At 43.0% G+C, this 17,236-nt stretch overlaps 1 protein-coding gene across 2 annotated transcripts in view; it reads left to right on the top strand.

Annotated features, from left to right (window-relative positions):
- The window catches only part of trim44 (tripartite motif containing 44), a 42,583-nt gene extending 29,334 nt beyond the window's left edge, over positions 1–13,249 (top strand). For both annotated transcript variants that reach the window (XM_084365081.1, XM_084365082.1), the window contains exon 6: positions 11,816–13,249. In XM_084365081.1, coding sequence (XP_084221207.1) covers positions 11,816–11,894 — 79 coding nt within the window. In that variant the 3' untranslated portion in view covers positions 11,895–13,249. The remainder of the gene's footprint in view (positions 1–11,815) is intronic.
- The last annotated feature ends 3,987 nt before the right edge of the window (positions 13,250–17,236 follow it).

The following is a 17,236-nucleotide window of genomic DNA, read 5'->3' as shown; positions in this document are numbered from 1 at the left end:
CAAGATGGTGCATGTCAATGTTAAGTTTAAAAAAGTAAAAAAATACGATAAAATTGCTTCCAGTTTGGTGATGATGAAATATGGGATAGGGGCATATCACCTTCAGGAGATGGGAGGGAGGCATTCATGACTGATGTTTTACAGAATGCATTAGTACACATAAAAGTTTATTAGTCAGGAAGCACTGGGGAGCTTTGAGGACCCATGACTGTATTTCACTCTGTTGCAATGCTCCACGAAACTATACAACTATATAACTTCTGCAGGAACCAAAGTTTCACACTAATAAAAGCCCAAAGAAGTCTTCGTTTGTGCAGCGCCATCTGTACATTTGCATTATAATACAAAATTTGCATTCATAACTTTTCTGGGTGGGTGTAACTGTTCATCTTTTTGTTTGTTGCGAGGGGAAGATCCTTCACTCACACTTTATGCAGGGGGAAAAAAGGCGAGGAGGGATGAACAGATGAGCCATATGAGACTTTTATCAGGCGAGATGAGAGCTGTGACAGTCTGGAGCCCAGGTTTTCTGGGCTGTCTGTCTGGGTGTCCTTCACACTGAAGGCTTGGATGACGGGACTTGGACGCTTGGGAGGGGGCGTTCTCATGTGACAGAAGGCTTTGCCTAATAGCCGGTCTGTTCTCCAACTCTGTCTGCTTTTTCTCCATCTCATTTTTTCCTCCTCCTCTCCTTCGCTGGCCATATGTGCCTCTGACATCTCTCCATCTCTATGATAGAGGAGTGCAGACAGAGGAGGAGTTGGCATCGTCTCTCCAAGTGTGACGCAAACAGGCTCTTAATTTTTAAAACCTCTCCAGAGCAACCCAGATTCCGGAGACAGCTCGTCCGGGCACCTGGGCGGCTCACTGATTAAGGTGGCGCCGGCGTTCTGCTGTCAGAGAGGAGGGTTGTTTGAAAGAGGCGGCAGGGGGCAGCTCTGCCAGCCTGCCAAGTGTGTGGGTGCTGCTGTGACCAGTCAGTCTTCATAATGGCTGTCTGGCCCTGAGAAGGAGCCAGATCTGTGGTCACATGACTGACTGTGCAGATCACGCTAGGAAGGACTCCCTTCAGTTACCCTGGATCAATGGTGCCTGTGGAGACTGCAGAGGGCAAAGGGGGACAGAGGGGATGGGGCGTGGGCGAATGAGGGGAGAGATGGAAGCAAAAAAGGACAACGCTGTTGAGAAGTGGACACAGGACGTAACGAATAACCAGGAAATATAGTTACAGCCAAATTGAAGTCACAAAGACGAGAATTGGGAAGGAGGAAATGTAAAGAGTCTTAAGTAAAATGGAGAGCGGGGACAGCAGGTGCTCACTATTCATTACCTATAAGCTGATGCTGTGTGCTTTCTGAAGGACAGATAAAAAGTTTATCTCTCCAATGTGTTTTTCTCTCCCTTTCTCACTGAGATTCAAACTTCAAAGGAGTTTTAGATACTCTGGAAATTTCAATTTAAGCCAAAGACATAGTTTGCATTTCAAGTTTGCATGTCAAAAAAAAACCAAAACCGCAGGAAAAGGAAGATTTGCTCTACCTCGCAGGTATCAGATATCCCCAGACCTGAGACCTGCATAATGAAGCAAGCCCAATATGTGGGTTCACCAGGCCCAATATTAATGCTTTAAGATAACTGGTGTGATAAAGCAGGTTATCCGCTTTAATCAGAGAAGATTGTCTGATGCAGCTACAGGCATTCACACATTTAAGGGGTGTAAATTAAATTTCTAAACACGTGCAACAGGAACAAATGACGACTAGAATGTATTTGCACTGGGAAATGGGCAAGATGAGATAAGACTGTAAGTACAGCACATACCTATAATCACAAAACAGGCAATGGAGATATTTTAGTGTGCTTGAGAAAGAACTGCATCATTGAAAGTTGCACTTATGTTTCATGGACATAATAACCTCAGCCGACACCGTCAAGGCTCTTGTGCTCTTTACACACAGAAAATGTGTTGCGTGTAAGAGACATCTTTGCTATTATTAGATTCTTTCCACGCGAGGGGCAAAATGAAATGTAAAGGCTGAGAATGGCGCCTGAGGAGAGGCCATGTTGTTACCAGTGAAAAGGTTTGTGGCAGAGTGCAGAAGAGGAAGAAGCATCTTTATTCATCACATACAATCACATGCGGCAGTATATCACATCGTCTTTGTCCTCAAACTTGTGCTGGTAATAACTTCATGCTGTTGGCCACAATCACAGTACATATTCTATGAAACACAGTATGTCACAAGGCAACTGATAGTGGAAAATGTGTATTTACTCAGTGTAATCACATTCTGTCTGACAGTGTTGTACAGACAACTCAATAAAAGTGGAATTAAGTGCTAAGTCTCTGTTCATGTCACTTCACTGTGGACTTTATGTCAGCATCCTGTAAGAGTATTGACTATTTTACTAGACTTTAACCTGCAGCTGGGGTGTGTAACATAAGTTACAACCCTAACCCTGCCTTAACATCACTTATTGGCATGTGATTCAGTGTTTAATTATGCTTTGCTGATTTTTTTTTTATGGGTGTTGAGTCCAAGTTTAGGATTGCGCCAAAATGGCCGCGGGAAACGTTGTTTACATGCTCATGTTCAAATTGGTCTCAATTAAAAACCATAATAGTCTGAGCATTCACTCTTTGTGCAACAGGTAGCTGAGACTTTTCTCTTCCGCCTAATCACGTTATATATATATGTATATGTGTGATGACATCATCATGTTCGGGTGACATATGTTGGTGCTGTGGCACCAGTGAGTCGGGGGAGGGGAGCGGAGAGGCAGGTTGAGAAAAATAGTAGTTTTGAGCTGTGAGCATTTGAAGATTCTCCTAGAAATAATATATAATAAGCTAAAATTACCAATAAGGATTTCTGATGTAGATTCAAAAAATATCAAAATGCCTTTGTGCTCTGCTCATAAAAAGACATCAAAAAGTTAAATTAGTTAAAAAATTCTGAAATGTTGAGAAATCATTTTTTAATGTTTCTACATTAAAAATCTCTCACATCAATAAGCTTCATGTTTTTATTTAGTAAACTCTGATGAATCTTTTTAATTAATGACATCATTTCAATACTTTTATCATTTATTAGTGTTTATTGACCTGCTAAACCTTTTATCTTAGTTTGTTTAGATTTCAGGGATATGAGGCATTTGGAAGATGCTTCGAGAAATGAAAAACCAATAATCAAAAATACCAACGTAGGCACTGGCAGATTGTTTACTTTGCAATACCAGGGTAGGTAGTGATAGTAGGTAGAGAGCTTTTATCATTAGGTTTCTTTATAGATCTGAGTTTTACTCTGTTGAATAGCTGCATATTCATAAGGGTGTCAAATGAATAAAAGCAGGAAATGACAAAGTCTAACCTCCTGGAGACGTCTTGTTAGCAGACTCACCAACATGTCTGTCCTCTCTCCCCTCGCTCAGTGTTGCACAGTGGCGAATCATTAAGGTGATCCCATTATCTCCTCCGTGCTCTCCTCTAAGGGATCTTCTTAACGTCATTCATTGCCATTTAATTTGTGACCAGCAGTATAATGGCTCAGGAAAATTGGACAGCACAGTCCTGCGCCTACACGGCGAGGGGGTGTGAGTCATCCTGGATAATTGTTGATTGTCGGATTGCGTCTCAGTGAAGAGTGGCTTTTTTAAAGGAAGTGTCACGGTGTGTTTCCCCCAACAATATGGTCCACATGCAGTCATAAACCGAAAGCAAGTCTTTCGTGTTCAGGTCAGTTTTAATTGCCAGTCTCACTAATTAGCGGCTCTATTTTTGTGGGCTCCATAGATGGGATTGCTGCAGTTCTCCTCCATTAATTCCTCAATTGCCCCTGTGGCCACAGGAATTGTAAAATCACTAAATGAGCCAATGTAAGATTGAGTCCGTACAGTAGTTTTATGCTCTTATCTGAACGACTCCGCATTAATTCCTGTGTATGATTAACGGCAGGTACCTGTGTCAAAGTGAGCGGGAAATGGGTTCACGGAGGGATAACGCCATTCCTCCAACTCCTCACACCTGCTGCAGCACAGACAAACCTGTGTGATTACTCTGATTGGCTGAGCATTTTGTCTCCGCTTCACTGACCTTTTTCCGCCTCGCTGCTCGCGGTCGGCATGCAGACGAAGGCACCCTCAGCATGATACATGCATCATGTGGCAGGTTGACTGCACGCAATCCCTAGGTCGGAGTGGTACACGCCGCACTTTGTGATGCACATTTCAAAATAATGGCATGCATGAACATGAGTTTGAATGGGGTCTACTTGAGGCAATACATCTGGTGGATGATGAGATGGATTTATCCTCGCCTCTGCTATTTTGCTCTGATGAATAAGCTGCAGCGCACACAAAGGGTCATATTAAGCAGCCCCTAGCTCTCTGTGCTCTGTACCATGATGCATCGCCTGTTGTTGTGCCTTGTCTCTTCACTTCCTCCGTGGGCTGATTAAGTCTTTGGAGCAGCATGGAAACACCACAGGGTGTTGCATTGTTTTGTGCGTTGGGGGGGGGGGAGACAATCCGAATGAACAGTATGAATAGACCAGTGACTCTGAAAGAAGCAGACTGTCACTGTTTGTACCAATTATTCAGTCAGTTCAGAACGTGCATCATGTGACGGCGGGCTCTCTATTGCGGTCGGACATCTTGTTTCACTCTCTTCCAGTGAAAGAGATACAGTCAATAATTCACTTCCTGTCAGCGTGGGTATCTTTTGTGCATATCTGTTTTGTCCCAAAGTGAAATGTAATTACAAAAAGACGTACTTCATAATTGATGAGATAAAAGATAACGCTTTTCTCTGCTTGATCAGGCTGTCATTGTACCGTAAATATGAGATTATAACAGTTTGCTGCGGTCAGTCTGTGTATCATGAGACCAGACAATTGTGTTTCCTGGAAAGGAGTCGCCCCAGCACAATAAATCACTATGTAAACAGAGCCAATACTGCTGAGACTGTGGCTCAACAGGGGTAGCCGCATAGACGCAGGCTATAAAGATATTTTACAGATTTATCACCAAACTGCCCGGGGGAGCTTTGACACCCATGTAGATTATTCTCCCTTCTCATGGAGAACGAACAGTGCTGTGGATGTTTTCTTTTCTCTCAAGGCAAATAACCATCATCATGAATCCCTTCGTGTCTTAATTTCTGCATTAGAGAACATCAGACCTGGCTAGTGTTTTGTTTTTGCTCGATTTTTAGGCAATTTAAACTTGAGAAAGTCGTAGCTTGTTAATTGCCTCCAGTGATATCACTCAGGCTCAGTGGCACTGTGGGTAATTTAGGCGCCAGGTTGTGAAAAGCGGTCCAAAATCGATACAGCAGATCCACAGGTATTACCGTTTTTTTTTAAACTTTAATGTGTAAAATTGGTGGATTTACTCTTTAAGGAGGAACAGTTTGTAAACAACCTTTTAAATGATGGTTTGAGGTGCTGTGCATAAAGCTCAGATTTATCAGGTTCTACATGTAAACATAGATTTGAGCAAACCGAATCAATGATTGTACGGCAAACAAAAACTAAACACGGTATCAGTTGGCAAGTTTTTTTTGGCAGTGTCCTCAGTAGAGCCGCCTCCAGCACGTCGCTACACTTACTGTCACATAATCCGATTGAAAGACATATTTATAGCATATCCGTGTGATCCTGCGCATCAGTTAATCAAACGGGTGTCACATATAGATCCTGGGTGTCAGCGCTTTAAAAGCAAAAACGGTAAAAGAGTCGTAAAATCCAAGCTGTGAGCCGTTCTTTCTGCCTTCCACCTCCAACACCTGCAGAGCTGGTAGCACCTGGGCCCACATGGCAGCTCTCACCTTAGAATCTTAATAGAGTCCTCACTCCTCAGTAGCTTCTGTCACACGTGCTGAGGTTTCTTCTTTTTGCTGTGACAGCACAAACACTGTTACCAGAGGAGGATGGTGCATTGTACAGAAGATGTTTTAACACATAAATAAAACTAAAAAAGGGAAAATCATTGTAGACTTCAACAGAACATTTGCATCATAAGTCATCGCTAACAATTTACATAATAAACAAGTATTTCAATAGAAGTGACTTCAAACGTTTTACTGACCTCTCTAACCTGATCTCTTCAGGTGTGTTACTCTGAAGCTTCAGATGACTGCTCACCTTTGGTCTTCAGTCTGCTTTGTAAAAAATCAGACGGGTCTCATCTAAAGATCACAGCCGGTGCAACTCGTATGTAGTCAAAAGGTCGCTGATGTATCACGGAGCAGATAGAGTCAGTCTTTGAAAGTAGATTTTTAAAATAGTCTGTTCTAAAAATATCGAGTACAAGAAGCGACAGAAGATTCAGGGGAAAGTGTTTAAGATCTTTTAAGCAGTGGAAACCTGAGTAATGAGCCGGAGTAAGGCGAGAAGGTATCAGTAGTATAAACAAGACGAGATGACAGCATGTATTACACTTTTCAGTGTTAGCCGAGGAAAATGTTTAATCATTGTAATTGTACAAAGTTGAAAGAAACAATGTTCCAGTGTAGAAAATATCATATTATGTGTTACGTATGCACTGCATGTCTGTGTATACTTTGTGTCCATGCATATAACAGTGCAAATAGGGTAGCATATGAAAAATATATGGGATATATTCACAAAGGAAACTGGTTTGTAATTTGATGTGGGCTTTTTCTTTAAACACAGTTTAAACAGGAGCAGCAGCTGGTGACGGCCTCACACCGTCTCCTTTGTTGCCTCAGGTGAAGAAGCTACAACTAATTTTAGAAATGGCAAGTTCCTTAAACTCAGAGCCGCATATCAAAAAAAAGGGGCTGCTGACGATTGTGTTCCTGGCAGTGCTCTTTGTATTAAAGCATGACACAAAAAATATCTTATCTGATGACGGCCTGTGGAATTTGTAGCGATGGAGCTTTAATAGAGGCTCCTGGAAAAAGGTATTTGTCTCGGTTCCCACACTGACACATCACCTCGCTCTTTCTCGTGTCAGAGCCTCGGCAACAAGCTTCGATCGAGGTGTTGTCACTTCCAACGTGCCAACAATTCTCTCTCCTCCCTTTGTTCTCTGATCTTCACCTCTCTGAAGCTCTAATAGATTGTCTTTTTCCTTTCCTTAATTCCTCCTCCACCTTTCCCTGCGTCACTCCTTTGCCCTCCTCGGTTTTCTCTCCTCACATGTCTCCTCATTAGGATACATCTATATCTGAAATTCTCGCTGGCGGGATCAACGCGGTGCAAAGTGTTGGGAAGATCACAGGAGTGCTCTTAATGAAAGGTGCGCGCCAGGGCTATTTCTAAATTACACACCCTTAGACGGGACTGTCAGATGAAAGGAAATAACATAAATCCTCGGAGAGAAGAGGGGGAGTTGGCAGACAAGATGGCCAAAGAGGGAGAAGGATGTAAACCTTCCCAGGACAATGACCAATTAGAAGCAGCAGAGCATTAGCGCAGAGAAGGTAAATGACTCCTAATAGCCAACAGAGTGTCTTATCCATTCCTTTTTTTTATTACAGTGCCATCAACAAACATTCACTCTCCTTCCCTCACATCACTATCCCCCTTTTCGCTCCTTTATTTGATCTATTTTTTCCATATCGCGGTCCTTTCTTGTCGCAAAGCTGTTTGTAGTGTTAAATCATCCCACAGAAGTGACAAGATGTACTTCATTAAGTAGTGGCAGAGTGCACTGCTTCGCTGAAGAGTAAGGGTAAGAGTCTGTCCTCATGGGCTCTATCAATAACCATTAAGGATCCTCTCTCATTAGACCAAACCCCACAGGCCTGCAGGACTTGAGAAATGGGTCCTGCGGTCTTATGTGATGGAGTACGCTAAGATGGCATCACCGCTGTTTGGAAAACGCAAATTGCAACAGTTATTTTCCTCCTTAGGATGATTGCCACCAGCGCTATATATACACAGCTTTATTCTGGTTCAACCTCTTTGCTTAATCAAGAAGAACCTCGCTCCCCTATCAGCAACCTCCACTTTGCTCCACAGCCCCTCCCTCTTCCCCTCAACTCCATCTTTTTACACCCGCACACACCTCGCTCAAAACCCATTCAGCATAACCAAGCTACCGCAGTATGATTATTCATACGGCAATGAGGCTGGATCAAGCTGGCAAGGCTGCCACGGCGTGATGGGAGTGTTTCCGGATGATGACTTAGGAGTCCTGCAGCCTCTCTGCCAAGAGCAGGGAATTCAAACTTAATCAGGGCGAGGACCCCTCCCTCCCTCTATCTCCCAGAGAGCTCCACGGGGTTGAGGCCAAAACAGGAGTGGAATGAGAGAGACAAAAGTCAAAGTCGAGGCTGCATCATGCCTGTTCTCCTCCCTCGGTTTTCCTCGCTGGGAGCCAGAGGTTTTCTTCCATGAGCGATGGGTTCATTCGAGGGCTATCAAGGAAACTTTTTCGGTTTCACTCAGAGAGGAGACATTAGTAAGATTAGCTTTGTTCTAGTCTATCAGTGCCATCGAAAACTCCTATCTCTCTCTCTCACACACACACACACACACACACACACACACACACACACACACACACACACACACACACACACACACACACACACACACACACACACACACACACACACACACACACACACAATGTCCCTAATTTCCACACACCCAGGCATCCATCCATCACCCCAGGAGCCACAGCTGGGATGTATCGCTGCTGAAGCCCAGACACTGAGCCCTGCAGCAGGCCCTCCTAGCTCCTGCACCCCTGTCCGCAGGCCGTGGTCACATCAAGGGGAGGAGGCAGTGATCGGTGCTGATCAATAATACATCGACTGCATTAAAGCTTATGAATAAGTCATAGGCGGAAAGAACCCGGTCATAAGGACACACACACACTCGCGCAGCCAAAGTGATCTTTTACTAGCCAAGGAGGATGAACAGACAGAAAAAGAGAACAAAGCAAAGGGCTTTAACTTCGTAGGGAATTTATCACCCACCCACTGACATTTTGTTGCATGTCGAAGCTCCAATCTGTCTCTTCTCTCTACTACCCTTCCCAGTCACTGCCATTCTGAAGTAATGGCCTTTTTCCTGCGGGCGGAATAAATAAGTTATTACATCCATGTGTCCTAAGGCTTAGCAAGGACCGTTTGAATATAAATAGTTCATTTACCTCCGTAGTGGAGGCCTCATAAAGATATATTTGTAATTACTTTCTTTCCTCTTTTTTTTCCCCCCTCCTTTTCTCTTTTTTCATACGAAGAGCAGGGTGACTGTTTTGGTTGACTGGAGATGCGAGATGAAATTGCCTTACACAAATAAGCCTGCCAACGTTTTTTACCCCAAACACCATCTGAGACAGGAGGGAGCTGTGTCAGAGCGCTTTGCCTGGCTCGGTGCAGAAATCTTGTGTGCTTTGCTCACAATAAAGAGAGAAAAGCCTGTGATACTGCAGACAGTTTGAATACTGAGTAGAATTGGTGTGGTGGGAAAGGAAAGCACAACTTTTTCAGGAATTTGACTTGGAAGACCTCATTTGAATAATTTAAGTCTTGGGTGTGTACTTAAGAGATAAGATATAACTAACCCTGTATGTGTCCGACATCATCGTTTCCTTTGGCATTCAGTGTGTTGGCACTTCATGCCAAGCCAGATGCCAAGTCCATATTCATATTGTTCCTGCTTTGTTAAAACCTAAAGGTGCTGTTCGTGACGTGACCACTAATCATTTCGGAGTTAACTCATTTCATTTTGAAAGGTCATCAGCTCATTTTAACGCCGTTGCTTATAGTTGTACGCACGTGTGCTGTGCGTGCACAGTGCACTTTCCACCTTTATTGAGATGCCCTGTTGTGAGTTCGTGTTGTAACGACGTGCACCTGGAGGAGGTGCAGGAAGAAGGAGGAAGCAGCTCTTTGTTACTGCCAACAGAAGTATGTCAGACAAGAATACTCCGGGAGCAGCACTCGGGAAGATTTCGCTGCCTATTAACCGATGGGTAGATTTTTGCTCAAAGATTGTGCAGCATGCAGCATGGGCAGGAATAACGGAGGCGGCGGAAGTAGAAGACTGTTTGAAGCGAGTGAGGGAGCAGAGCAGAACGGAGACGGATGGGAATGTGTCCTTGTCAGAGGAGACAGAGACCACAGAAATATGACTAGAATACTACGTACAAAGTCAATACATGTATATAGAACTCATTAATTAATTAGAGCTTGTTTAAAGATTAACTTTGTACAAAGGACTCTATACAGAAAATTCTTTATCATGGCCTTATGCTTTCACGTTCATAATTTAGTTTTGGGTTACTACTAGAATAGGTTAAGATGCTTCAGTGCTAATAAGTTTCTTAGTTTTCTCATACTGTCCCCCCCGCTGGACGCTGTGTTAAACATAAATAAGCAAAATGAGTTAATTTGATCATCCTTTTTGACACATACACGACTGAAAACAGCACAAAGATAATGTATTTAATGTTTTACCTCATCAACTTCTTAGACTTTTTGTAAATATATGCTTAGATTGGGATTCAGACAGGTTTCACCCATGATTTATTTTGAATAATAAACAATGTGCCAGCCCTTTGACTCATCTGATGCCAATTATTTGTTAACAAGGTTTTAAATACTGGATTTACTCATACTTGAATTGTAGACCTTTGTATTAGTCGTTGTCTGGAATAGAAAAATCACAAACAGACGATGGTGGCTGGCTCTTTCTTTCCATCACTTGCTGTGGACACTGTACCTTTAAGTAAAACTGAAAAACATCTGACTGTCTCATCTTCTTGCCACTGCTACAGTTGATTCTATGTCATTGTTGTGTAAATGCTCGCTGTGCTTGTCTGGAAAAATGATTAATTCCCTTCGTTAACAGTGTTGTAGCATTCATGTGAGAGCTGTTGCTGCTCGCCATACAAATGACCTGTTGCTCTATTGGTCACTGTCAATGCAAATGTAATAACCGGAGGACAAAGTGAATTCATACTGACGCAGCTGCCTAATGAATAGGTTATTCTACCATATACAGCTACAGTGACATCAGGTCTGACCTTGGATCTGAAATGTCAGTTGTATCGTTCTAAATTAAAAAAAAGATGCAGTCAGTCAAGCTGCCACAGAGGTCAAAGTCACTTCTTCTCTTCTTTGCTGATTCCTGCTCTGATAGACGTCAGTAAATTCACAGATATAAATGTTAAGTAAATGTCCAAGGTCATGGGAAGTGATTTTTTTGAAAACAAACATTTGAGCAGTGAAATTAGATGGCACAGCTCTAAAGTGCATTGAATTTCATTGAATTAAACAGCAACTCCATCCAGTAAATGGGTGTCGAGAGAAATGTGCTGACATATAGTCTTTTGAAAATGGATGTTGGTCCTGTACTGTAGATGTACGGAGGGGGAAATCATAATAAGAGGGATGCAGGGTGGAATGTGACAAGTTTTCAGGAGAGAGTTGCTTCGCAGGGAGGAGCGGTGCTCTATCACCCTCACGACATTGTCCAATTAGAGCGTATGATTAGTGTAGACTGTCTCCAGTGAAATTGAATCTATCAGCCAGGCTCCGATTGCTACAGGTCCCTGCAATTTAGCTATCACTTTGTCTCTGTCACTGCAGAGCTGCTAATATGAAACCGACAGAATGGATGATTTCTACTTAAGGCGTAGCTTGATTGAAGCTGATTACATTTCACAAAGGTTTATTATATTTCCATAATATGGGCACATGTTGGAGGGTGCGTGTGTTGTGTGTGTGTGTGTGTGTGTGTGTGTGGGGGGGGGGTGTTTGTGTGTCTGCATGCAGGTGTTTGAGTTGGAAGATTTAACAGTCGTCTAATTTGTCTCTTTTCTTTCTCTCCAGGCTACCAGAGCCGAGGGCAAACCCCTTGGACCCCCGGGACTTTGACGATTCCGGTCCATCAATGGACCACGCCCCCTGATACCAACAGAGCAGACTCTGGCAACACCCACCTGTCCTTCGATGTCTGCTTCAGCCAGTCGCCAGCCCTGTCAAACTGTCAGGCTGGCCCTCTCTCTGTCAGCCGCCTCCCTTTTACCCTGCTCCCCCTCTCCTCTCCTCCCCTCCCCTCCCCTCTCAGTGCCTGCTGGCAGTGAACTGACCTTGAAGAAGGCTGCCGCTGTGACAAATATGGATGGCCACGTCTTTTCAGCTCCCAAACTTTTTTAATTCCTCACCGGCTACTAACTTTCTTTAATTGAAGCAAGCAAGTTATGTGCAATCAATTACCATCAGGCTCAATTTCCACAGCCAGTCAGATCCTTGGCTTACTGGTGAGCCTGGCTGACTTCTGGCTAGGCAGCCAGGCGGAGCATCTGCTAAGCCCAACAGATGTCAGGAATGGGAAATTCGGCAGCGTAGCATCACATCATTTATTCGAGATATATTTTTGGTTCTGTCGTTTTGACAAACATTCTCAGACTTAGAAAGGGGAACATTTGTCAGATGCCACAATGCCTTACATCAGTCGGTAGAATATGCTGTATTATAGTCGTTCTGGGAGCTCTGTTTCGATTGTAAAAAAAAAAAAAAAATGAATTTTTCTCGAGCTTTTGTTTTATAATATTGCCTCTTATACTTCCTGTCATCTCGTTGCCTTCATCCCTCCTCACCCTTCTCACCAATTCCCCCTGCTTGTAGATGTACGCACACTTCCTCGAGTGTTTGTCAGATCTATTATCAGAAGCGGGGGACATTTTGACACCTATTGATTGGTGAATGCTGCTGAGTCTTTGTTGGGTGAAAATCGAACTGTAATTTGACTGTGCAAAATAGCACTCACGCAGTATCAGCTCTCTATGTACTGTAATACAAAGGTTCATTACTCCTGGCCAATCTGCAGCGTATGACGGATTACAGTCCACACAAATGTATGCACTTCCTACCTTGACCCACTCAGCCATAGCTTTCATTCATGATGTACCCCCCACAAGTCTGTCTGTATCAGCAGTTTGCTTTAATATGATTGATTCTGTTGCCTTAAGTCAAAATTGAAAGCCTGTGCTTCACTTGTAATGTGTTTGACAACAGCACGCCTTCACTACTGTGGCGCTGCACTAAGATGCACTGAGAGTTGTGTACCCACCCAGGGGAAATGTTGGTGTGTCAACAGCCTATTGAAATAACTCCAACTGCTCATTCTTTATTCGACAGACAGGATCTGACTGTCTGATGTTTCCTCGTGTTTTTATTTGTCTATTTTTGTCTTAAATCTATAAATAAAAAGCCTCTTTCTTAGATTGAATGTCAAAGATGGCATTCGTATATTCACTTTAAGAACGCTCTCTGCATTATTTGTCTCTTGCAAAAACACTACGAACACCTTAAAACATCAGTCAACCAAGACACCAGTGCTGGAATGTAATTGAGTACATTTACTCAAGTACTGTACTTAAAGGGTAACTTGCACATTGATTAATATTACATATTAAAGTGTGTTGACAGTTCTTTGGGGATTACTGCTGCATGTGTGGGAAAAAGTAGCATAAAGCCTCTTGTGGCTAAAGAGGAAGCTGCATGTAATCTGATAAATTGCCTCCAGTGATGTCACTCAGTGTGACTGTGCATTGTGGGTAACGTAGGCAGCAGGTTTTGAAAAAGAAGAAGAATGTGTGAGATAAAAAGGCGATGTCTGTTCCTGCTGTATCGATTGTGATTTGTTAACCTTCCATGAGTCCAACAGTGTAAGCTTTCCAAAGCCTACATTACCCACAATGCAACAGCCTGTGCCAGTGACATCACTGGAGGTGATTTTTGAGATTACATGCAGCTTCTCTGGAGTGACAAAAAGTTTAATACTACTTTTTCACTTATTATGCAGTAATACTCCCCAAAGACCTGTAAACACACTATAATGTGTAAAACTGTTGGAGTTACCCTTTAAGTACACAATCAAGGTACTTGTACTCTCCTCGAGTATTTCCATTTTGTACAACTTTATATTTGTAATACATGATATCTCAAAGGTAAATATTATAATAAGGGTAATATATTATTAGTAATATTAGTAGTAGTATTTTACTCCACTACATTTATCTGACCGCTTTAGTTACTACTTCCTTTTCAGATTAGTTTTTTATACCATATTCCTGACCAGTGGACAGTGTATCTTGAACTCAGATGATGATTTTGAATGATTGTGATAAACTGTGTGTCCTTATGGGTTGAGAAAATTCTCCTACTTCTTCAGGCCAAATAACCTATTTACAAACCGTTGGTTCTCCAAGGACAGCATCACTACAAAGACATGATCTCATAGAATACTGATGCATTGCTGTAGATTAAACCACACAACAGTATGTAAAGAAGTTCAATTGAGCTCAACCTTAAACACCTACAGCAGTAAAATGCAGCATACATATGAATGCTGCAGTGATATTAATCCAAAAACACAGTGAGAACCTTTACTTTTCATACTTTCAGTACATTTTTACTGATTTTTGAGTATTTTCACAGAGTGCTGTTAAAACTGAAGTAAAGAATCTGAATACTTCCTCCAACACTACGATCAGAAAACATTAGACGTGTGAAGATGGATGGACGCAGAAGGGAAGATAAAGTGCTGTAAAGGCGGGAATAGAGGAGGGGAAGATTTTTACTTTTTCTTCATTAAAATTCAGAAGCAGCAACCCAGCCTGATAGGATTGGGAATTGGAGGTTTGGAACAAAGGAGGGTGATGGAGCTCAGTAGGGTCTCTTCTCCTTCATGGGTGCATTTAAATGCAGACTGGTTTTCGTGCCTACAGACCCAGACAAGCCAGAACCCATTTTCATCAACTCACAGCCTCAATCAGAAAGCCTTTGTCTCTCTGCTGCTCATTTTTCTTTCTCACTTCACTTCTCCTGCCTCCTCTGAATCGCGCCATGCGGCCCACATTGGCTTCACACCTGCCTTCTCCACCAGAGCTCCTTCATCATGCCAGGAATGCTTTCTCAGCATGTCCGATCTCTCCGCATTGAGATATCGACTCTGAGAAACTCATTTAGCCGCGGCCATTGCTATGTGGGTGGTAACACATCTGGGGTTTGCATTCTCTTGCGAGTTTCCCTTTACAGACATAATGGGGCTTAATGATTTACCGCACAAGACATTGATCCTCAGCATTCGCTAAGCCACTGCGGACTGACCAGGCACCGCAGCACTCAAACCCTTTTAGAGATTGTTTTTTCTTGTGTGTGTTTTAGTGTGGCTGTGACTAAATTGATTTAGGTTAGCCTGCGGGAAACATAGCCAGATGCGGGCTCCTCTGCTATCAAAGGGAGCGAATAATCATTTTCCAGTCATCTGCGTTGCCTTTATTGTGGAGTCCAACCTGATCAAAGACATAATAACAAACCTGAGGGGCGACAATGTGCCTGTTGTCTGTGGAGGAAATGGAGAGGAGAGGATTGTCTGATCTAATTTAGCTGGGGAGGCCACAAGGTTCCCCTTTTTCTTTCTGCACACCCAATTACACCTGCGCTTCCAGGTTCACTTCCCCCGAGCATGTTCACACAGACACAAAGAAACGCAAATAAACACAAGCGACAGCCGTGAGACCTCCGCTCTCCTGATGGGCAAAGAAAGAAAAAAAAGAGCCTATTTGTGTATTTGTATTGACATGAATTAATTGCTTCATGGGTTGTGAGATTGAATTAGCTACGTGACGTGCGTGCAAGTGGTGATGCAGCTTTGATTGCCGCCTTTTAATGGAGCCTATTTTTCTCTGCCATCATTTAAAAGACAGTCGGAGTCTGTGTGAAGCAGCGCCGCCACCCACCAACCCCGCCATGACTTAATGATTCTGTGTATTAGCATGAAAGAGTGGGAAGAGAAATGGGAAATTTCTCTAATAATAGACCACCCAGACCATCCTGAGACGTGTGTGTGTGTGTGTGTGTGTGTGTGTGTGTGTGTGTGTGTCCATCCGTGCGTGCATCTAAGCCTTGTGAGGATGTGCATTATCCTGTGAAAAATGACAGTTTATTTGCAGGGGCCCGCACCTCCTGTACCGTTCAAGAGAATGTATTGCTTGTCTCACAGTAAATGCACAGTCTTATTCATCTTTCCCCTTGGACTCTTTACACACACAAAACACACACGAAAACAAGGAAATAGGCATCAGCCAGGGGATGTTAACCCAGATTTTTTTTTACATTTTCCGCTGTTTGCTTTGGGTCCAGCCACTCCCTGAAACCAGAGATGACTATTACAAGACTCAAAGGTAGTGTCCTTTGCGGTGATTTATGTGGGTTTCCAATAAGGCTGGGTACTGATAAAAAAAAAAAATGATACCAGTCAGGGAAACTGATACCAATAAAGCACTTCAACTGATAACCTTTTTTTTATTTAAAGCTTTAGCGTATAGGATTTAGTGAGCCTTTTATATCTACGGAGGGAGCAACTCTGTCACTACTTGATGTGAATAGCTGTCCAACCTGAGTAGTCCCATGGATGCAACAGTTAAAGTCTGGATACAGCTTCTGAGGTGGAGCCCCGTCATGAAAGCTGCTCAGAGGCGCATGAAGCCGAAAAGCTCCACTTCCTGTGTATAAAATGACCCGGATCTTCCGTGTTGTGAGGCCCATAGAGTGTGCGCACTAAAGACTTCCCCCAACCGAGCTAACCAACAACCGGTTTAGCGCCTGGCTTTTGTTCCAATTAAATCCAAGCTAAGTTTTGACACACAATAGATCAGTAACGTAGCCTAGTAGCTTTTTATCTTACCTGAGGTCATTGATAGTTACAGCATGTCCTCCTGAGTAAAATATGATGCTGATTTTGGAGAAGCCATTGGCCTTGCAGACCTAGTGTAGTTGTTAACCCTGACGTCTTCTTCATGTGACTCAAAGTTTTTCCTGAAATGATTTTTATGCATTTATGCATCTATTCTGCTCAGACGCCACAGACGTGTGGTGGCATCTCTGCATGCTTAACTGCCAACTCTGTCAAATACATCATGCTTGACCTCACCACAACCCCGACTGTATGGGTTGTAGCTGCTACGTATATTGGCCAATCACAAATCAGATAACATCCAAGGGCAACAAAAAGGATTGAATGCAGTTAAAATTAGCATCTCAGCAGAAAGAATGACACGTAAGATGCACATACCAGAACAAAAGTGACACTTCTTGTTGCAAGGAAATGCTCTCTATGTTTTTTTTGTTTGTATTCACAACCTACACTTACACCTCTAGCTCTTCTCCATTTCGTTAAATGTGTTCAACAGAGGGCTAAAGCACCCCTGAGAAACACTAACAGGGCACAAATCAATCTCTTCC

The sequence above is a fragment of the Pagrus pagrus genome (assembly GCF_965226575.1).
Source record: "Pagrus pagrus genome assembly, chromosome: 10".
NCBI lineage: Eukaryota > Metazoa > Chordata > Actinopteri > Spariformes > Sparidae > Pagrus > Pagrus pagrus.
The sequence above is the reverse complement of the archived record's forward strand: the minus strand, read 5'-3'. Positions and strand labels throughout refer to the sequence as shown.